This window comes from Gallinula chloropus, assembly GCF_964237585.1.
Source record: "Gallinula chloropus genome assembly, chromosome: 6".
NCBI lineage: Eukaryota > Metazoa > Chordata > Aves > Gruiformes > Rallidae > Gallinula > Gallinula chloropus.
This window is the reverse complement of record NC_140091.1, coordinates 2,191,603-2,214,668: the sequence shown is the minus strand read 5'-3', so window position 1 is coordinate 2,214,668 and position 23,066 is coordinate 2,191,603. Positions and strand designations below refer to the sequence as shown.

Below are 23,066 nucleotides of genomic sequence, written 5' to 3'. Positions count from 1 at the left end.
CTATTTGTAGAATTCACATTGTGATTCCATGATGGGGTGAGTGAACTGGGTGACTTGGGTAACTGGAAATCAGAGTTGTGAATGCAGCAATGCAGCTACCTACTGACTTTGATACTTTTTTTTAGGCACCAAAGTTTAGAGATGGAGTTTTCTTTTCAAATGCTCAGTTAAAGGTCAGCAATAAGATCAGAAAACACGGGTAGTTTGGCCAAGATGTTTGAAAACCACTCGGCTTTTCACTGTAATTTAAAACCTCTGCGTCCTACACTGGTGAGTCTAATAAAAATCCCATAAAATGTAATACGAAAATAACTAGTGCTAAGAGCGAATTTGGCTCAGTTTTGATTCTCCCTCTCTCTCTCTTGGGCCCAGGGAAAATGTTCCAACAAAAGTCCAAAAGCTTCAGCACAATGGAAAGAAAATTCCTTGTCTTTCTGGTAGCAAATGCTACTTTGGCAAAGGAAATAGGAGGTTTGAGAGGTGTCAGCATCCTTGGGGTTAAGGTTGCCTTTGCCAAACCAGAAGTCCTCCTCAGGGCAACTGAAAAAAGAAAGTAATACTATGTTAGACCCAGAAATCACCTAAATGGCCAAAAGTCAAGAATAAACTGTTACTGCTTTTGCATAGCAAGGATTAAATTTCATTCATTGAAACTGAATGTAAGGGGCATCAGCAAAACTCCCTTTCAAGAAGAGCTGCAGGGAAAACCTGCCCGAGAGATGCCAGCAGATGCAGCCTGGCCTCATCCCTCTCCCATAGCAGGAAGGTTTTGGGTCGGGCCCAGCTCCCACTCCTGACAGAGCAAGACAGGGAATTGCTGCTGGCACACAGTGCCTTAGAGGCATCAAGAAATCAACCAGCTGATAGAAATCCCATTTAAAGAAACAAGAATGTGGTTCTAGAAAATAACACGGTGATTCAGGGATAAATTGTTAACTCAAATTCACTGCTGTGGGGCACGAGTGGCTCTGGTAGGACTCTGCTAAATTAATTAGCAAACGTGGATATCGAAGCCATCCAGTCACTACAGGTCAGATTAATTTAAAAATTATAGAGATTCACAGGGGTTTGACATAAGGTGTTAATTAATGAAGAGTTAATCTAGAGGGAATTCACACATGCCTGGTGTTTGGCATCTTGGGCACGACGATTGCTGGGCAGGAATCACTGCCATGCACACAGTAAAAGGACTTTTCCTTCCCTTTGGCAAATTTTCTTCCCCGTACATGTTTTCCTAAAAGAAGCCAACGTGCACACAAGGCTTCTGGCATGTTTTTAATGAGGTGCGTGATGAGGAGGGAAGGCACAAGGTGTGAGGAAGGTGAGGGACTGAGGAAGATGCTGCTGTGTATCACTGGGTGCAGGGGGAAGAGGTTTCTAGGTTATGAGCAGAGGTGGTGGAAAGGGGTTTCTCAGCAGCACCCCTAACATGGCTTTTGTTCCTTCCTCCCTCATCAAAGGGGATGTTCCTCCAGGGGCTTTGTCTTGTTCTTTGAGCTGCTCCTCCTGGGAGGACAACTGTTGTTTGTGTGCCCTGGAGTGGGTTATGCTCTGCGGGCCTTCCTTTCATTGATTTATTTTCCACTCTGGTTGCAGGAGGAACGTTTTCTCAAGCCTCATTGCTTGACTGCCCGAGCCTGTGCCATGTGTTCTTCCCAGGGATGGATGGAGGGACGGACAGATGGATGGAAGGCTGGCTGGCTGCATTTGCACTCCGGGTTGCGGGAATAGGCAGGAACATCGTGCTCTGCTTTAATATAAAACAGTTTAAAAAAAAGAACCCAAAAAAACAGGTAAAAGAAGTTAAACTAAAAGGTTGAGAGGGAAGGAAGCACTCTGCCTTTTTAGGACTGCGCTCGCCGCCGATTAAACAACCCCTCGAGCTTCAGGGGCTGGATGTATCTCCCACCCCACCCCCGCCTCGGGTCCGGGGGGCAGCGCGGCCTCCCCTCAGGCGGCGGGAGGGGCGAAGGGGAGGGGACGGGGGAGGGTGGGGGGGACCCTTCCCCGTCCCCTCCCCTTCGCCCCTCCCGCAGCGCGGCGGCACCAGACGCTTCGCTTTCCCCGCGGCGGCTCCGCTCCCGGCTCCGCCGCTCCCGCTCCTCCTCCGCTCCGCAGTTTGCGTCTCTCCGCAGCAGCCGCCGCCGCTCCTCTCAGTCAGCGGCGGGGCCGCGGCGCTCAGTGTCCCCGGAGCCGGGCGCGGGGCGCAGCGGCCGAGCCGCCGCCGTCGTCCCCCCCTACCCTGCATGGCGGCCGCCCCGCAGCCTTAACCGGCCCCCGGGGCCGGGGGGAAGGAAGCGCAGGGAGTCCGGGAGGAGGAGGAGGAGGGTGGTGGTGGTAGTAGTAGCGTGTGTGTGTGTTGGGGGGGAGAGTTGGCCGGAGGCGGTGCCCGCGGCTCTCCCGCCGCGGCAGCGTGGCCATGGCGCGGAGCGGCGGGAGGCTGGAGGCCGCCGCCGCCGCCCGGGGCCGCCGCCCGCGGGGCCAGGGGCCGTTCGGCCTCCTCTGCCTGGCGCTGCTCTGCGGGCTGGGGGCCGCCGAAGCCGAGTTCTCCATCCTGGACGAGGCGCAAGTTCTGGCCACGCAGATGAGGAAACTCGCCACCGAGGAGCTGGGGGTCGTCACCATGCAGGTACGGCCCGGCCCGCGCCTCGCCTGGTTTTCCCTCCCTCCTTCCTTCCCTCCCTCCTTCCCTCCCTCCTCCGCACGCTCTTCCCGATTCCTGTTTTGCCTTTTCTTTCTCCATTCCTTTCTTATTTCTCCTCCACCCCCCCGTCCCCGGCTCTTTGCAAACTTTCCCCCCCCCCGCTCTTGCGCGGCCGCCCCGGCCCCGCTTCCCCTCAGCCCCGGGCGGGACCCGAGCGGGGCGGCCGGAGGAGGGGGACAACGACGGCGGAGGGACTCCGGGTTTATTTGTAACTTACACAATAGGAACGGGCAGAAAACACCCTTTCTCCCTTCCCTTTTCGCCCACGGAGACTGGAAGGCCGGTTTTTGCGGAGGGGTCCGACCCCGGCCGTGGGGCTGAGCCCGCCGCGCTCCGGGGCGGCTGCGGGGCTGCGGGCTCGGAGCTCGCCGGCCTCCCGCCCGAGCATCGCGCTGCCCGCTGGCAGGGAGCTCTGAGGAGCCGATTCCTGCCCGAAAACGCTCAGGTCGGGGTAAAGAAACGCTTCCCGGGCCGGGTGTGCGTCCGGGCAAGTTCCTTCAGGCGCTGTAATTCATCCCGGGGGCTGGGTGAGGGTGGTGAGGAGTTGGTTAGTTACTCGCATCTCGGTCTCTGAGGCTGCATCTTTGGTGGGGTGTTCTGCGTAGCGACTGCTCGGGCTTGCAGGGTGTGCTGGTACCTGCGGTACAGCTATCGGGCACGGACCCTCCCGCGGGGGATTTGGAGGGCGGGGGGGAGTGAAATCGGATCCCCAGCGGCTTGCAGGGGAAGGTATGGTCAGTAGCAAATGCAGTTTTAAAAGCCTCCCAAATTGAAAAGGAGACACTTTCATAGGATCAGCGGGGGTCTCTACCCAAATGGCCTTTTATCTTCTCTAAACTGGCTTCATTCTCTCACCTCTGAAACATCTTTGTGTCGGCCGGCCTCCTAGGGCTGCGTTTTGTCCGGGAAAACACTGAGCTGTCTCTTGTCCCTGATGCTAAGAAGCCGTGGATTTAAATGACCTCCCTTAACAAGGTAGATTATTGATGTCCTGAATTGAAGGAAGTCACTTTTTTTCCCCCTAGCACGTATGTATTACCCAGCCGAAAGATGCCGAGCATCACCCTGTAAATGGTGGAGCCTAATGCAACCGAAGTCAGGGTAATTGTATCGCTAAGTCTGCTTCTGCTATTAAAAAACTCCCAAAAAAAGCCCTAATAGGGTCATCTCAATGCTCGTTTTCTTTGAAAAAGTGACTCCTAGAAATATTTGTGGCTACTGTGCTGTGATGTGTAGAATGAGCCAGTTCTTCTGCCGAAGAATTGTACCGGTGATACGAACTCAGGGACGGTCTGGATGCTGGTACACAGGGATGCAAATAGCATTAAAGCTCTGTTTGCCATTAGTTGGAGGTTTAAGGCCCTGAGATGATAATTTAGTGTGGTGAATCTGGTAGTTAAACCCTGAAAACCCTTTTCACACCGAGCTCTGTTTTCACATGCTGAACGTTTTGGCTGCCATGGAGCTAAGGCGGGTGCTGTCCTTTGCTCTCCCCTGTAACATTATTACAGCTGTTTAAGATTAAAATCCGGTGGGAACAAACCTCCCCTGATTTTTAGAAGCTTCTTTGCTGACCTCCTACAGTAGAACAAAAAAATGTTATGACGTGTGTCACTGCAGCCCCTGCTTCTCTCTTGGGTTTAGGGCAGAAATTCCCCAAGCCTGCTCAGGTGGGCTGGGTGTAGCTGGTGCAGGATTACCCTTTTCTCTGCTTGTGCAGGGCTGTCAGTGTGCTGGTGGGCACCCAGTGCCTGTGCTGCAGGACCATCGGCACCACCAGGATGCTCAGGGCAATGCGAACAGGTGCCCGCAGCAGTGGGGGCAAAGAGGAAGGGTGGAAGATTTTGGGAGTGAGAGTGTTTTGGGGCTTTAATTGGGTATAATAAGTCTCAAGGTAGTGTTGTGGGGTGTTACGGGGAGAGGTGGAGGTCTGAATCAGGAGAGGAAGGATTGATATCCAGCCATTTGGGAGCTGTGGTTTTGTTTAGTTTCCTAAATCGTAGAGGAGGAAGCGGCAGGATTTAATGCTTCCCTTTCATGCTCCCTTCATGCTTTGGTCCATGCCAGTTGTGGTTCCCACGTCCCTACGTCCTGGTAGTAGCAGGAGGTGGTATCGCCATCCTCTGGATGTGATTGTGGGAGAGGGCTTCGGAGGGAAGGACAGGTCTGAGCTGGAGGTGGGGAGGAAGCATCCAATGAGTGAAGGAGCAGGTGGAAATGCTTAAATGGAGGGAAGGTGAGAGGTTGGTTTGGGTGTGTGTGGGGAGTCTGGAAAAGAGGAAACTGTAGTCAGAGCCTCCATAAACGCAGGAAGGGAGGATGAGGTGGAGCTTCCAGAGCAGACACTAGAGGAGAAGTGGAAGAGGTAAGAGAATGACCGTGAAATTTCTGAGCCTTAAATGCCTGTGTAACGAATGTGGAAGCTTTGGGGTGGAAAATAAATTAGATTTCTGCTGGAGTGGCCATCAGTGCTGTAAACGAGATCTGTCTCCTCCACACAGTATCTAGTTCCTACAATACCTTCTTCTTCTACCAACATTTCACATAATTAATCCCAACAGTGATAAAGACTTAGTTTTTTTAATCTAATGGTGGTATTTTGCTTTATTGAGGAGGAAGGAGTTCTCGTGGTGTCTGCATTTTAGTACAGGTTGAAGCTACGGGAAGAAGGAGGCTGAGTGAGATTTCTGGTGCCCACATCGGGCTGACAATTGTTTTTGGCACTCACAGCACAGCTTGCTATTTATAGACAGTGGCATGAGTGCATCGGGGCACTGACTGTTACCTTTGATGCTTTGCTTGCTCGCCCGTGTCAGCGCTCTGGTGTCATGTACAAACTTATTCCTTGTGTGGTGTTGCATGGAGCAGCTGAGGATAACGGGATCTAGGTGACAACGTGGGAGAGGGATCATTCACTGAACGTGCTGGGTGGCAGTTGGAGAGTTGCAAATGAAAACGTACCCCTTTGTCTCACAGGAGGTGTTTGCTTCGTGAGAGCACGCGTTGTACGCTGTGGTGCAGAAGGATATGTAGGTTCCTGGGTGTCTGTGCGTTACCTTCTTGGGGGTTAATCCTCCATGAGTGGTTACATGGAGAAAGTTTATGGACTGTCTGACTTGATTGCACCGATTAATTATTGTTCCCACTCCGTTTGAGTGTTCTGCCAAGCCCGTGGTTAATGATGTTGCTGTATCTTACTATCACGTGTGTTTCCTTCCATGCATTGGGGTATGTGGTGGTGTCTGCGTGTGCACGCTTGCACCTTCTTGTGCTCTGAAAAAGCCCTATTGAGAGCTGATCTGCTGACTCTTCTCCCCAAAGTTCATTGATGCTTATTCCAAATTAACCAGGAACAGCCTCACGGTGATCTCTTGCTCCACCCTCTCCTTCCCATGGGGATGGGGAGTCCTGCACTGTGACAGTGGCAGGAGGAGAAGCCGCTGGTTCGTGAGGATCACTGTGCTGGCAGCAGAATACATGTACTGTACCTACTGTCACCCATAATCACTTCCTCCCTTTCTTTTGCTGGGTAGAGAGCACATTGGCAGCATCTGTGTCATTACAGGAGGCAGCTTTTGGCAGCTGGCTGCATCCTTGGAAGATAGTGTGCCATCACATCTCCGCTTGCCAGTCCAAGCAGCTGTATTCCTTGTCCTTACTCAGTAGCCGATGTCTTAAATAGCCCAGTGTTGCAATTCACAGAGGGCTGGAGCTTGGTGGATGAGCAGCTTGTGTGACAGTCCTGTCATACCTTCTCCTGGGCACAGCTGACACTCGAGTAATTTAAAGCTAAGTGCTCCTTTAGACTAAAATTATAACTAGGTTGGTGGTTGCAGCATGGACTGCTGGTGGAGTTCCACCATCTCTGTTACCTGGCTTGTCTCATCCCGGCTTGCCTGGTGTAGTAAGTTGCAGAGTAGGTTGTTGGTTGAAACAACTGGAATTCTTTGGGCGGTGAAGGCAGGAAAAGAATACATCAGAACTTTTGTGAGCACCCTGTTTGGTTTTGGCAAGGTTTAACCCTGTAAATCTGCACGGGGCATCCAAGGTGAGGACCATTCTTTGATAGCGTGGGGCAAGGGAACGTCTTCTCTTCCAAAATGTGGCTCTAATGCTTGCAGTGAGAGTTGAAAGGATTAAGCAACGCTTTGAAGATGAAAAGCATCGGTAAGTGTTTCTGCAACTTTCCAGTGCCTGTTGATGTTTCTAGCCAGATAGTAACAAAAGTTACAGGCCCAGAGGGCCTTGAATATTTTTGAAGGCAGCTCTGCCATCTGAATCCTCAGCACTTACACCACGAAGGAAGCAGAGCCCTTTCTCATTGTCTGCTACTGATCTTGGAGGCTGGAGGAAAAAAAAAGCATTTTGATTCTGAAAACAGCAGTTTGTTGGTCATTTTTTTCCCCATGTGGTTTTTATTTCTTTTTCCATGAATACTTGCTCAGTTGATGTAGTGATGTGCAAAATGATAAACAGTGTAGTACAAGCTTTTCCAGGTTGATTGGCAAGGGTGTTATTTATTTATTTCACTAATAACTTGTCTGGCCATATGTTTTTGGAGAAGAACAGATTGTGCGTGGACCAGAAGGATGTGGCAACGGGGAGATTCTGTTTATATGGGGAGGATGCCCTGACATCGTTGCTCTGAAAAAAAAAAAAAATCCATGTTCTTTGAAGATTTCTGGGTGATGGCAAAGAGTTGCAGTCACCAGAGCTGTCCATTTGTTTAATCTCTCTGAAAATGAACGCTGATGGAATACAGCATTATTTATCCTTTTTCCTAATGTGATGGTCTTCTGGCTAATGACAGTGGATTTAGGACTTAGAAGAGAGAAATCCCATTTTGAACTGCACTGCAGACTGGTTGCAATGCCAGAACTGTGGCTCCCCATCTCTCAAGTCAGGGGGTTCACACATCTCCCCTCTTCTCTCGATGGGTATTTACAAATCAGTCTTGTCGGTGACTGAGAGATACATGTGCAGCAAGTGATGTAAGGGACTGCAAGTCCTCCAGCACCCAGCCTGAAACCTGGACCACTGCAGACACCCAGCCAAATGACAGCCAGAGAAACACTCCACCTGACCCCTTTTATTTTCAGGTTATTTTCAGGTTGTTTCCAGCTTGTGAAGCTGAAATTCAGTAGAAAAGCGTAGGTAAGGAAGGCTGATAAATGCTTTACTATTTTTTTTTTTTGTGTGTGTTAAATTATTATTTGGCAGTAGTACTCCAGTAATAATTATAGAGTAGAAACCAGTGGAGTAAAACCTCATCTGTTTTACATGATCACGCCTTGGTTTGCATCCAGCTACGGCAGCCTTTTTCAGGGCTCTCTGAAAGCCCACGACTGCAGCAGTTTTTCATCCTGTTCCACACAGATTCTTCCTTTTTATTTTTTTTCCTTCCTTTTTTTTTTTTTCCTCCAGCATGAAATATTTCAAAAAGACAGAGAAAGAGAGAGAGGGGTCCTGGTGGAAGGGCAGTGAAAATGGCTGCGCGTAGGAGACCGAATCTGAATTTTTAATTAGGCTTTGAGTTGTTTCTTCAAAGTGTGGGGACATCGTTAGTGATGTAAGTCTTGGTGCATTAGTGGAGCCCGACGTCTCACTTCAAACAGGGAGAATGCAGCTGTCCTGTGCAGATAAAAGTTGCTGAGCCTGGTGCAGCAAGGTGGTCGGTAGATAATTAGCTGTCCCCTGCATCGCTGTGACGAAGGTCCCTGCCAGTCGTGGCGGGGACCACGGGGGTTATTAGCAGTGAGAAGCCCAAGTACAGTGGAAAGGGATGGGGGAATCTCTCAGCTGTGGCAGCGCTGATAACACGTGTGTTAAGAAGGTGGAGGAGTAAAGACAGCATGTGTTAGATGAGGTGTTTTTTCTTCCTTGGCTAAATTCAGCAGAGGAGGAATGGTTGGTGCCTGGAGATCTGAGCGCGGGAGCGGAGAACCTGCTGTGGTACCCATAGCTCGGCTGGGTGGTGAGGAAAAGATGTTGTGCTTGCGGCCAAAATTGAGCCCTTCACCTCATTTCTGACAAAAAGGCAAGAGATATTTGAGTATGGAAGGAAATGGGAAGTATTAAAGAGGGGTTTGTGTGTGTGTGTGTGTTTACCAATTATTATTCTATAGTGGTGGATAAATCAGTATTAACAGATTTGGGTTTCTTTGCTTGTTTAATTATTGTTTTCTGTTCATCAATTATTGGTGGAAAATCGGCAAAGGAATGACTTGACCCATGTCAGTTTGTGTGTGGAAGTGGCAAGTGACAAGGAATTACCCCAGATTTCCCTATGTCTGTTGTGAGGATGCTGCATCGGGGTTTGAACTGCTGGGGGCTGGGGTACAGGGGTACCTGAGTGTAGGGCTGGCTCTCCATGAAGCAGCAGGTCAGAGCTTATGGGGGCTTTACTGGGGACTTGTAATATTCTCTTTTCTTTGCCCCCTCCTTTCCCTTTGCCCAGGGAGGTGGTTGAGTCACCATCCCTGGATGTGTTTAAAAAAAGGGTAGATGAGGTACTTAGGGATGTGGTTTAGCATAGGATGAGAATGGTTGGGCTTGATGATCTTAAAGGTCTTTTCCAACCTGGTGATTCTGTGATTAGTTGGATAATACACCTTAAAAATTGGAATTAGAGTTGTTTGCTGCATCAGCCTTTGTTTTGTATGTCAGAAACTCTGCTGAGGTTTATCTCTACCACCTCGAATAACCTCTAACCACTAAGATTTATACCACCACCTCTTGTCCTGCTGCCTTATTGCAGAGCAGAGTACGGCATCCTCGAGTACAGGGGAGGACCCGTGTTCTGCGGGCGTCGCCTTCCTGTATAATGACAGCTGAAGGCATATCCTCGTGGTCTCTCTCCCATGGAAAACAGAGTTTCACAACACTGATGCTAACTGTTGTGAAGATGTGCCTTATCTGCCTCAGAGAGGATGCTAGATTGCTGCTGGCATCTCGCATTGTGTGCGCTCTGCCCTGGAACAGATTTCGGTACGTGACTCTGTGTCCAATTCAGCAGAGCTAAAATGAGTTGTCTTCTGAAAGAATCCTGCTGCCACAGGTCAATAATACTTATTCCCAATCCCATGAAAAGTTTTAATGGGAGTCACTTGTTTCAACTTGCCTGTAAGGTGCCCGCAGAGTCTCCCGAGTGAGTTAGTTTGCAGAAGTGTATTTGCACAATTACAATAATTAGGAAAACCACACCGTTGCATCTCCCTGTACCAGCTTCTCAGCCAGAAGCAGCTGATCAAACCAGCTTTCCATGGGGCTGCTTCCCTCTGAGCACAGGGTTTTGCTCAACTTTGACTGTGATTTGAAGCTGCAGCCACTCTACTGGTAGAGCAGACAAAGCCCTAACGCCGTTTTGGGAGAAGCTGGAGTCATTTTAGTTTCAGCAGTTCTAGGGACTGCTCTAGCCAGTGCTCTCTGTCAGGTTTTGGCCATCTTTTGCACATGCTCCTGTGGTGCAGTAGGAATTCTTGGCTGTCCTTAGGATCGTTACAGGTGGGAATGTGGCCAGGCGAGGAAAAAAAAGGCTTTAAAATAGGCACATCTGGGAAGTTGCTGTGAAGGTTTCTAGAAGCTGGGATGCTGCAAGCAGATTTTCTCCTGTGTTCACCCTGCTACATTATGAGAGTCTTTTTGTGCTGTTTTTTGTGGATTTCAGGCTAGATCCTGTTGGAAGGTGAGTTCAGCTGGATGGTGATGAGATGAGGGTACCACACCAAAGGGCTGGGGTGCTCCTACGGCCCCCCTGCCCCTGGTTCAGTGCCTGCTGCTCTTGCCTTTGGCAAAGGAAGCATTAGAAATATTTCCTCTTGGGTTGTACTCTCACCTCAGAAGTAGTATTGAACAAAAACCTGGGGAGGTGTTTGTGGTGATGGGGTGGAGGGGAGAAGGGACAGATTCCCCAAAATAGCTGCAGCAGGAGCCTCCTTGCCTCCAGGCTCTGAGCCAAGGCTGGGAAGGGCTTGCCAGCCCTTGGGAGGATTCTGTGGAGAGCCAGGAGGGCTCTTTGCCTTTATTTTGTGGGGAAATAAAGGAACCCTGAATCATGTGGATCAGGAGCTTAAGATTTTATCACAGCAGGCTTGCCTTTTGTCTGAGACTAGTGTTTGATACTAAAACGAACAGCAAGTTAGCAAAATATCTTGGCTTCAAGCAAATGAGCAGCAATCTTTGCCAGGTCTTTCCAAAAGTTGCCCAAGGAGGGGGCTGAGTTGTCCACCCTGGATGTATTTAAAAGATGGGTAAATGAGGTGCTGAAGGATGTGGTTTAGTAGAGGACAGGTATGGTCAGACTTGATGATCTCAAAGGTCTTTTCCAACCTTGTCATCCTGTCACAAGGAGGATGACCTGTGTGGTCGTTGCCCACTTTCCTCTCCTTCCCCCTTACCACGTGGTGGCTGCTGGATGTGGGAACTGGTGGAATAGTGCTCCAGCCATGGGGAGAGGTGTTTGCCAGCATATGCTGCAGGTCTGGGTATTTAGACTTCCTTTGGCATATTGTTTGCCCAAAGAATCGTGTGGAATGTGAATTTCTTAGTTGTCTTTCATTTATTTTGCCAGTGGCTATCCAGGGCTGCCAGGTGTGATGTGGGATTTGTTCCCTTGCTCTGGCTTGGTGGAGTTCAGCTGCAGAGAACAACTCAAGGGATAACAAACTGCACTTTCTGGTGTGGGCAGCCAGGGACAGGAATAGGTACTGAGGGTGGCTTCTTTGTCAGGCATCTGTTTTTAAACCCTAAATTTGAAATTCCTTGGTCTGATTGATTAAAATTAGGAAATGTTATTCTTGGATACAGTCTCTTGTGTCTTGCTTGTAGGAAGCTGGGCTTTGGAAAGCAAAAGTTGATACTCAAATACATTGCAGGAGGAGGGTGAAAACTGCAAACTTTTCGATCTTTTTCATGGTTAGTTTAGCTTCATCAGTGTGGAGGTCGGCTACATAAAGTTAGCATCACAAAGTGGCTTTTCTGAATTACTGCTCAGTAGTGTAATTCAGAAAAAAAATGGTATAATTGGGGAAAAATGGAATCTATTGCTCTTTTTCTTTGTTTTTGAAGTGAAACTGTCATTTAAAATTATAAACTTCTGGCTCTTCCTTTTGAATCCTGATGGTGTTGTATTTTACATGTCTCTGGATGATTTCAGTAGCTGCTCTGAGGGGTGAGCTTGATGGTCTTGAAGTTGTTGTTAACATCAGTTAGCTGAAGGTCCAGCTGGTCTTGGCAGAGGTACCTGTGCTTTGCTGGGCTCACAGTTGGGAGTGTGAGCTTGTATTCCAGAAGAGCTGTTTGGTTTTTAACACGTGCTGGTGATATTTCCATTAAATCTTACTGGATGCAAAGCCAGGATTAAAATAACCTCAACATAACCATAATAGTGGATAACTAGCTTAGTAGAAATGACATTTCTCTCTCTTTGGTAAGAAATTAAATCTAAGGAACTTTAAAATACTAATTCATCATGGTGTCACATCAATGTAACTTCACCTCCCCCTTCATATTTATGTATTTATTCAGTAAGTTGTTGACTGTAGGTCTAGAAATACATTTAAAAAAACCCCAAACGTTCTGGTAATTGCAACCTCAGGCTTTGAAATGCTGCTTTTTCATACGTGTCCAGGAATAGAAAGTCAGCCTCCAAAAATAAGTGAAAGCCCAGCACACATTGCCATGGTTTTCAGTGTTTGAAATGGAGGATTTTCTCTTTGAGGAGCAGAGGTGCAGCAGCTATTTTGAGAAGTGAAGAAGACACAGAGTCAGGACAAAATGAATGCAGAGCTGCGCCATGAAGGCTCGTTTGGAAAGTTAAAACCCACTGAGTGTGCTCCCTGCTTGGAGTGAGTTGGCTGGATGATTAATTAGAGCCTGAAAATTTGTGCTAAAAGGGGAAGAGAAAAAAATTAGAGAGAAAAGGATAATAGAGTCACTGAAAATGTCTATAGAGCCATGCATTGTTTTGGGGTTCTTTGGAATTGCAGGGAAAGCTGTTGCCCCCTCTGAGCCAAGATAGATGAGAGCTGCTGGGCTAGATGTGCTTATACTCAGGCTTGTTCTGGGCTCTTACCTGGTTTTTATTAATCTCCATGTTGGTGCACCTTTGATAGCAAAAATGTTGCTGTGTTTTTGAGGCCTTTGACCCCAAACCTTGTGTCCTGGTTCTGGTTGGGCCAGAATTAACCTCCCCAAGCAGCCAGCACAGGGGAGCTGAGGTAGCCCGGGCTGTCTACACACCAACTGGCATCACTCCCCATAAAAAGCCCTTCAAGCCCCTGGCCTGGCCAGAACCAGGACACTGTGACTCATTGGGAAGCGTTGGGGTTTCCCATGAGGCCGTAGTTCAGGCTCTTGTGCAGAGTGAGGATGCAGCAGAACTGGGTTTCAGGGTCAGAGGAGACTCAGCCCTCCTCCCCACGGCATGCACGGGGCTGAGGCAGTGGGTTCCAGCTGGGCTGTGGCAGGTGGACACCCCTCTCCAGCCAGCATGAGAATTAACACGATTCTAAGGGATCCCCTGAAACTTTGCACTTGGCAGAAGGTATCCCTGAGGGGCTGGCAGGGAGCTGGATGGACAGACACCCAGGGCTGTGGATGCCTAGATCTACAGAGCACTCTCTGCACGATGGAGCCCAGCAGTGCTGCAGATCCATCTGCTCTGTCACCGTATCCACAACAAGGAGCTGGGCTGGGGTTGTGCCGCCGCTGCTAGGAGGTGACATTTCCTCTGGGTACTGAAAACAGATCTGTGGCCTTTGTTGGGATTCTTGCTCTGGAAAAATAAAGGTTAGAGCCGGTGTTAGCATTGAGCCTGACTGCCTGCACACCCAGAAGTATATTTACAATATTAAAGCCTTGCTCTAGCCAGGCTGTGGGCTGGCAGTGTGGCTGGCTACGGATCCTGCAAAGCCTGGTATGTGAAGCTGGCGTGCAGCCATACCCATGCTGGTGAAGACTGTCAACTTGTGGCCTTGCTTTGATGCACAAAGAAAAAAAAGACAGATTCTTTTACCTTTTAGGGTTGGTGGTTTTTTTTGGCCTTTCAGTGGACAGAAAATAACTTGCTTTCTCATTTGTATCTACCTGACTTAGTTATTCCAAATTTTGGGAGATGCTGCATCCCCATGGGCAAAGAAAAGAAGGGAAAAAGATATTGAAAAGGGGACAACAGAGAAAGTGGATAAAGTGGCTGTTCACAGCTCTGGTTTTGATGAGAGCAGGAGCAAGTGCTCAGAAGCGCTCCCCACTTCATCCCGATGCCACCATGAATCCTTCTGAAACCTTTCTTGTTGCCATCCCACTGGAGAGGAGATGCTGCAGCCCTCTGAGCATGGTGTTTGGTGCAGGTACCCTGTCAGGGCTTGGATTGACCTTTCCATTTCATCCCTGCACAGTGGTCTGAGGTGCCTGTGTGTGTCACCAGATAAAGAAATTAAAGCTTTAACTCCTACAAAGCTCAGCTCCAGCTGTCGGTACAGCTACCAGACCTGCTGGAGTATTACTGCAGAGGAGTTGTGAAGCATTCCCAGCCACTCATTTTTAAACCCCAGTTTTCTAGTAATAGACTTAAAAATCTTATTGTGCAGTCGAGTTAGTGACTGAGTCTTCACTTTCTAATCTCTTTATAAAAATGTATGCACATTAACAGGACGTATTTAATAGACACACTGCCTAGATGAAAGGCTGCTTTGTGGAAGGAGGCTTTTGTGTGTTTCTGGATCGCTCAGCAATTCCTGCAGAGCTTCCCAAGTCTGGCTGACACCGAGCGGCAGAGGAAAAGACCTTCTCGCTTTCAGCTTGAATGGAGAATAATGGGGAGCGAGAAGGGAGCCGGGGGGGAGGGATCCCCGCTCCCCGACGAGGGGGCGATTGGTATGGGCACTCACCAGCCCTGCATTTAACACGTTTAGTTCTTCCTACCCCCAGCTGGGGCTTTGCATTCGGAATGAGCTCTGTGCTTACCCTGGCAGCGCAAGTGGGGCTGCGTCAACAATAGCTGCTTCCCAGCCCCCTGAAACTGAGACAACTCTTCTCAGCCCAGGTAGTCCCTTTAGTTCTGCTTTGGTCCGCAGACCGGATTTGTCTGTACTGGCCACGTAACTAGAGTAGCATTTGATTGATTTTTAAAATGATTTTCTTTTTAAAATTTTCTTTTTTTTAATTTTTAAAAATGTAAATTAAATTTTTAAATTTATTTTTTAAAAAAAATCATCTTCTATTTAATCCCTCAGCTCGATTTTTGGGGTTGTTTTTTATATTTTCCCCTGTCTGTGGCTCACCACAGATTCTTGGCAAGAAAAAGCTTTTCCTTCTCAAAAAAAAAAATAAAAATAAGGCAGCAGGGTCAGGGATACGTTCAGTTTGACCTGGCAAATGTCTTCAAGACAGCAAGAAGCTAGTGGACATCTAATTAAGTTTCCACTAGCAAAAAAGAGCTAAACTTCAATTAAAAAGTTAGTAAAAATTCTGAAGCTCTCTGATAAAGTCGTTGCCTTTAGCAGTTGCTGCTAATTCGTGTGCTCTGTGGGGTTACAAGAAGAGAGAGCTTCACCTTCATCCTGTCACAAGGGCCCCAGAGAAGGTCTTCCAGTTTGGAAACATTTGAGTAATGATTATTTAGAAAAAGAAGCCACAGAGCTTTAATCAGGCTGGACAGATGTGATTGGGGTCCTCTGGAGTAGGGCTTCTCCTTCAGCCAGGTGTCGGTCCCTGCTGGGAAAGGCAGGTGTACTTGGTGTCTGGAGTTACTTCTTGCTGCCCCCATCTTTCTAAGAAAACAGCCAGGTGAGGAAGAGCTGGGGTGTTGGTGGTTGGTACCTCCAAACAGATGTGTGTTGGTACCTCAGCTTCTTGCCTTGGACCCCAGCTGCCTGTCTTCACCCAGTTCCTCCTGTCAGCCGATGGTTTTTGAGCTGTGGTCACAGCTGGAGACTCAGCTAAAGAAGGGCTGTGGGGTGCCCGCAGGTTCCCTCACAGGGAAAGTGGTTGACTGTGTGGTGGCTGAGAGCGAAAGCTGAGGTCTGGGTTGCACCCAGGAACCAAAAAGAGATGGGAAACTGTTAATTGGGAAGGGCTGCAAGAGGAGCAGCGTGGCCAAACGTACAGGATTCAGGGTGTGCAACAGTGGCATGACCTCGAGCAGCTGGTTGAATTCATGTTGGTGAATGTGGTGTCTGCTGTAAGGCCTTTTGGGGCTTCACCAGTCAAGTAATAAGGTAATGATTTTGTAATAATCAAACTCAGCAACCTTAGAACTCTTTTTGCAAAGGCAAGAGGTGATCACGATCATTAGTTTCTGAGAGGAGCTATTTGGAGTAGGTAAAGCATCTGAAACTTCTGTGACTTGATAGCGACCCCCTATATAATTATCTAACACTGTTCTATCCTACCTGCTTGGTGAAATAAGCATTTTTCATTAATTTCATTGTGTACTTGCTGCAGGTTTTGTGTTCTTCACATTTGGCCTTCAGTTTCTTCAGGGGAGAGTTGAACCTTGAATTGAAAATCGGCTTCCTAGCTTTGTCACATGAAGGTTTCTCATGAAGGATTATATATATATATAAATAATTTTTAAAATAGCTGCTACATGCTTTGCAGGCTGGGAGAACAAGGATTCATTTTTTTTCTTTATTCTCAGGAAAAAAAATATTTCCCAGTATTATTGTTATTCCTACTTTATTTTTGGTGACTAAAAACTGAAACAGGAAATGACCTGAGACACAGTTTCCATGACACCCTCTCCCTTGAATCACAGTTTTCAAGAAGATGAAAGACCAAAGCAGCCTTTTGATAGTGAGCAGCTAATTGGGTGGCTGATAGGGGCAGGTTTTTCTATGTGGAAAAAGACAAAAATAAAGGAGAAAAGATGTGGAACAGCTGTGTTTTGGTACATATGTATAATCCTGGATAAAACTCTCTAAGGACAAGGAAATAGAGTAGTGCCTTAGTGAAAGGAAAAATTAAGAATCCCTGAAAGTGTAAATGTGGCTTTTTTTGGGGGGGTAGGTTGTGTTTAAAGTAAAAATTCTAGTAGGAGGAAGGTGTTAGTAAATAATGGGTTGTGAAATCGGAACACAGGCTTCTGCTCTGTGTAAAACGTGGTGCTGTGTTTTTCTGTCTGTCTGGGCAAATCCTAAGAAGATGGCAATGGATATTTTGCTGTCTCCTTTGCTGGGTATGTTCCTACCCAGAAAGATACGGGGTTAGAGCAGCGTGCAGCCAGGTCTGCAGTTACTGCAGCTCATCTGATGGGAGGTCATGGACTTCTACTCCTTTGATCGTGGCTTTTGTGCCTCCTCTAATGGTCTGTGTTAAATTTGTCTCAGTGCAAAAGGACAGCGTAGAAATAGGGCTCTTTTTCTGAATATAGACTTTAACTCTGAGAAGCCTTTTCTGCTGATCATGGGGATGCTGATCAAGGTGTTAACACATATCAGTAGTCTCTACAATGAGCTGTAACCTTCCAGGGCATGGCAAAGCTGATAAATATCTAAAAAGTGATGTGCCTGCCAATGGGATCCTGGGGGGCATCAAGAGGAGTGTGGGCAGCAAGTCACAGGAGGTGATCCTCCCCCTCTACTCTGCCCTAGTCAAAACTCCTACCCGGAGTGTTGTGTCCAGTGCTGGGCTCCCTGGGATCAAACAGCCAGGGATCTCCTGGAGAGAGTCCAGAGGAGGGACAGAGATGCTGAAGGGCCTGGAGCATCTCCCCTGGGAGGAAAGGCTGAGGGAGCTGGGGCTGTTCAGCCTGCAGAGAAGAAGCCTGAGAGGGGATCTGATCAGTGTTTATCAATAGCTGAAGGGTGGGACAGAGGGGACATGGGCAGCCTCTGCTCAGTGTCTGTGGGGACAGGACAAGGGGCAATGGGCTCAAACTGGAGCATGGGGAGTTCCCCCCCAATGTGGGGAAGAACTTCTTCCCAGGGAGGGTGAGGGAGCCCTGGGACAGGCTGCCCAGGGGATGTGGAGTCTCCTTCTCTGGAGAGATTCCAGCCCCAGTCTGGATGCCGCCCTGTGTGCCCTGTCCTAGGGACCCTGCTTGGGCAGGGGGTTGGACCCCATGGGCTCTGGAGGGCCCTTCCCACCCCTGTGACTCTGTGAATAATTAGTACAGAGACTTAAAAAAAAATATAAATACTTTGAATTTTGGGTAATACATGAGATTAACTGCTAGATATTAAGACAGTGTTCAGTGAGGTTTGTTTTGCTCTCTGCAGCCTGATGCAGCACGAGGTGTGTGTGGGTTCCCTGTATCCACGTAACTAGATGGCAAAAGAGAGAGCAGACCGTACGGTCCCGCTGTGCTCATTTCTCCTTCTGCCATCCCACTTTAGTTTGGGAACACCAGATGTCTGGGCAAATTATTTCTTCTCCAAAAGTAGGTGGTTTTAAGTTGATAAGCTTGGGAGCCTGTTACTAATTGGTGCCTGGTGTCTATTTTTGATTAGAGGGGCAAGTCCTGAAGGAATCCTAATGGGTTGAAGAGTGAGATGTGACTGATGAGGGTGCAGTTGCTAAGTAAAGCTGGTGTGTTTGCTACAGCTTCTGCAGGTGTTGCAGTGCTGTTGTGTTTTTGTATCTCTTAAAACACAGGCTGTGCACTTTTTTGGTGATGACTTTTGTTTATAAACTCCTGGTAAACTTGTCCTATTGAAGTGTGACGTTCTGGTTTTAGAAGTTCTTGGCTTCATTTCAGGAAAATTGAAGGTGCAAAGGGCGTCTTGCAACCATATTTAATGGTGTTTCTGATCCACCCCAGTGAAGTGGGGAGCAAGTAACTTTGAGCTGTGGATTCAGGTGTGGCTTGTGGTTAGGCTGCAAGAACAAGGTCCTTCTCCAGGCACGTGCTCCTGTTGTATCAGGCCTGGGACTGCAGAGCAAGATCATGAGAACCTGCTGTATTTTCAGTGAGGATCTGTCAAACTGATTCATCCTACAGCCTAGTGGGTTACTTCTAGTAGCAAATAATGTGTTAAGGAGGGTTACAAAAGTGATTGAGTTGACCCTGCCTACTGAAAGGGAGAGAGGGTCACCCATGAGTGATCTGAGGTGGTTGCATCCACCTGTAAGACACGACTCCTTTCCTCCCCACCCTGATATCAGCCTGGGCTTTCGTGAACAGTTGGGTGGATTTTCAGGGCTTGTTCCTCCTTCAGTAGGTGTTTTTTCTATCCAGATGGAAAAGGTAATTGCCTTATCTAATGTGTTTCTTGCTGCTGTACGTGGGTTACTTCTATTTTCTCATGAAGTTCTGAATACCAGGAAGGGAAAGTTGATGTAGGAATGTTTTGAGCTCACAGTCACCTTGGGACCTTGTGTGTTCTCCATGGCCTTGTGGTACCCTGTTGGTCCTAGAAGTGTTTCCAGCAGCTTAGAGCTATTTCCACGCAAGTGTGCAGAGTGTGCATGCTTGTAGGTTGGCATGCTTCAAACTAAAGTGAAATAGGCTGGGGTTTATCTCCTGAATATCAAGGCAAGCCTTTTCTGAATGCAGGAGATTAGGATCTCCCCATGAAAGCTATCTAAACCAACAGTTGCTAGTCTTTCACAAAGACTTCAATGAGTTCCTGAACCCCAAAATCTGCTGTGCCAACAGTAAAGGACCATCAGTAAAGGAGATGGGTCTGGAGGAATTTGGCACAGGTCTGGCTGATTGATTGGAAGACCTTTTCCCTACACCATCATGCATTCATAACTCCTGAAATGGTGAGGAAGCAGCTGGCTGGCTGAGACTGTAAATAAATAAACCCCTGGAAAACCAGCTTGACTGCTAGTGCTGGGCAGCTCCTCTGCTTTCTCCTATGAAGATCTTATTAGGCAATAGCTGTGGTCCTGCTGCTGGTTTTTCCTCTGCAGACGAAGCCTGGGGGACTGCTCGTTAGCTCCTTGCCTGCCCGTGAGAGATGAGCATGTAAAATTAATACCTGAAGAAAGGGCTGGTGGGCTGGCGCTGCAGGGGCACAGGTAGGGCTGGAGCCATGTGCAGGAGTTAAACTAACCTGCTAATCGTGCTCCTTGCAGGAGGCTGGCTGCTCTCTGCAATTTCAGTGCTTTCTGGTGTAATGATCCCAGTGGGTTTCCACCAGCTCGTTCCAGCTCTCTCTGCACGTGGAGCCTTTCGTGTTGTGGGTTATGTGGGATTTTGGTGAGCTTTCTGTGAGGATTTGGAGGAATAGATAGGTGTTCCTTGCCCTTGGAAACTGGAAAACACATACTGATGGACACAGTGTGGTCATTGCTGCTGCTTCTGGGGGGGTTGGACCCAATGGTCTCTCGAGGACCCTTCCAACCCCTACGATTCTGTGATTCTGTGTGATGGTGCAGTGTCAAGAGTGTCATTTCCCAGGAGTGGTGCCTGCAGCTGGCAGAAATTTCTCTGTGCTTTGATTTGAAAATCCAGCCTCGTGCCTGTGCTGTCAGCATGGAGCTTTCTTACAGCACTCCTTTATTTTTGTTATCTTTTCAAAGCTTAAATATGAATATTGATCCCCCAACTGTTTTGCTCAGGAAATAGTCCTTTACATGTGTGTCATGAGAGGCTGAAATAGGGTAAAGTTGCTCTGCTGTTGTATGCAGGAGACGGAGGGTAGGATGTTAGCCCCACGGGTCCTGCCACCCCAGGGATCAATCCTCTTCCCCTGTCCCTTTCTTGTAACGAAGCTCTTTTATCTGAGACTAAATTAAATCGACCTGGAAGTGAAAAATCATGGCAAGATATTCCAGAAATTGCCATATAATTATTATTTCCACATTCAGTGCTAAAGAAAATGAGTATTTCATGTCACCACTCTATATATTTTTGTGTATTTTCTATGAAGTGTTTAGTGGACAGGAAATCTGGACATTTGTCTTCACAACAGGAGGAACCATAACTGCTTGTAAAGGGTGTTTGTCTTAAATTCAGGAGGCTATGGATAAAATAAATCAGGGATGAAGCAAAATGCAGTTTAGCTACAGGGAAGATCAAACGGAGAGAGGGGAGAAAAAGCCCCCCCATGTTTCATTTTCCCTGCATCACTGTAATGGTGTGAGTGCCTCGAGGGCATTGCAGGGGTGGTTTGTTTATGTTGGATGGGTCTTGTATGGTTCTAGTGAAGCACAAATGAGTAAAGGGGCATTAAGTTTAAGAACCACCTGATGGACTTTGTGCTTCATCGGCTGTACCGCTTGGTAAGTGTTGTTTTTGGCAGTCCTCTTTCTTGCACCGTCCTGTGTGTTTAACAGATGGGTAGATGAGGTGCTCAGGGATATGGGTTAGCATAGGACAGGAATGGTTGGACTCCATGAGCTTAAAGGGCTTTTCCAACCATGTGATGTTTTCTGAGTATCACAGAATCATAGGGGTTGGAAGGGACCTTTAGAAGCCATCTAGTCCCACCCTGCAGTGAGCAGGGACATCTTCACTAGAGCAGGGTGCTCAGAGTCCCATCAGGATGTCTCCAAGGATGGGGCCTCCACTACGTTTCTGAGCAACCTGTGCCACTGATCTACCATCCTCATAGTGAAGACCTTTTTCCTAATACCCAACCGAAATCTCCCCCTTTCTAGTTTAAAACCATCACCCCTCATCCTATTGCTCCATGCCCTTGGGAACAGTTCTTCCCCAGCTTTCCTACAGGCACCTTTCAGGGACTGTAAGGCCACTATAAGGTCCCTCTGGAGCCTTCTCTTCTCCAAGGTGAATACCTCCAACTCTCAGCCTATCTTCATAGGAGAAGATCCATCCCTTGGATCATTTTTGTGGCCTCCCCTGGATGTGCTCCAACAGGTACATGTCCTTGTGTTGAGTACTCCAAAGCTGGACGCAGCTGGTCATTCATGTTATGGCTCCTTTTCCCATTCCTTTGTCAGGGGCTGCATTTTGTGCAAGTAAAACTAAACCAGAAACTACTGATAACTTTTAGGGGGCTGAGCAAGGATAAATGCATAGAGTGACATGGTAACAGGTTATGGTGGGTAGGAAGAAGTTATGTTTTCATTTTGTCTTGGAAAAAAGGGTCTCTGAATTGTTAGCACTGCAGGATCAAGCAACTAAACCTTCCAAAACCCAGGGCACCATCTGGAAATGATTCTCTGCTTCACACTCTGTATTGCTAGTGTAATGAAAAAAAGAATTAAAAAAAATTTTTAAGAATCTCCCAACTCCTGGTAGTTGTTGAATTTTGCCATGCAGATATGTTCTAGACTTGAAAAAGGATGGTGAAGGTTTTGCTCTGATTTTCATGCTTTGAATCACAGAATCATAGAGGTTAGAAGGGACCTCCAGAGCCCATGGGGTCCAACCCCCTGCCCAAGCAGGGTCCCTAGGACAGGGCACACAGGGCAGTGTCCAGACGGGGCTGGAATCTCTCCAGAGAAGGAGACTCCACACCCCCTGGGCAGCCTGTCCTAGGGCTCCCTCACCCTCACTGGGGAAAAGTTCTTCTGCATGTTGGTGCAGAACTCCCTGTGCTCCAACTTGCAGCCATTGCCCATTGTCCTGTCTCCACAGACCACTGAAAAGGGGCTGCCCATGGCCCCCTGTGTCCCACCCTTCAGCTATTGATAAACACTGATCAGATCCCCTCTCAGGCTTCTTCTCTGCAGGCTGAACAGCCCCAGCTCCCTCAGCCTTTCCTCCCAGGGGAGATGCTCCAGGCCCTTCAGCATCTCTGTCCCTCCTCTGGACTCTCTCCAGGAGATCCCTGGCTGTTTGATCCCAGGGAGCCCAGCACTGGACACAACACTCCTGGTGGGGCCTGACTAGGGCAGAGTAGAGGGGGAACAACCTTGAAGCAACCTCCCTGCCCTCGCTGCACTGGTTGAACAGGGGAGCAGCTTTCAGCCAGACATCAGCTTTTTAAAATTACTTTTATATGAATAAATAGCTCTTGGTTGTGAATAGGTGGGGATTGGATGGAAATATTTGGTAAAATATTGGCTTAACGTAAGCAACTAGTGATTGCTGCATTTATCAAGCAGAATGGCTTCATAAATTGTTTTTAAACTTCTGTAATGACCATTCATCTTCAGATGATACGCTGGGATATTTCTTGGCTGTCTGCTGCATGCTTGAGGAGGATTTGGTGAGCATTTCACTTTTTTACAGTTTGATGCAAGGGTCACCACCTCGTAATTCCTACCATGTGGAACAGAGCACACGCTGCGGTGCGTTTTCTGTCTGGGTAATTTATGTTTTTATTAGTTAATGCTCGTAGTGGAAACTGCTTTGTGGAGGAGAGGGGAAGCTCAGTGGAGCAGGGAGCAGGCGGGAGCCAGGTCTGGTGTGTTGGGGACAAGGGGTGCTGCAAAGACAGGGTGTGACATGGAAGCGTGGAGGACGTGTTGGTGTGAATCAGTGTGTTTCCTTCCTAGACAGTGA

The 23,066-nt window shown here is 48.1% G+C and overlaps 1 protein-coding gene across 1 annotated transcript in view; it reads left to right on the top strand.

Moving 5' to 3' along the window:
• Nucleotides 1-2,419: 2,419 nt before the first annotated feature.
• CACHD1 (cache domain containing 1) overlaps nucleotides 2,420-23,066 on the top strand; it is a gene marked incomplete at both ends in the record, with an annotated part of 107,983 nt that continues 87,336 nt past the window's right edge. Inside the window, one exon of the mRNA XM_084266175.1 lies at nucleotides 2,420-2,629. Coding sequence (XP_084122301.1) covers nucleotides 2,420-2,629 — 210 coding nt within the window. The remainder of the gene's footprint in view (nucleotides 2,630-23,066) is intronic.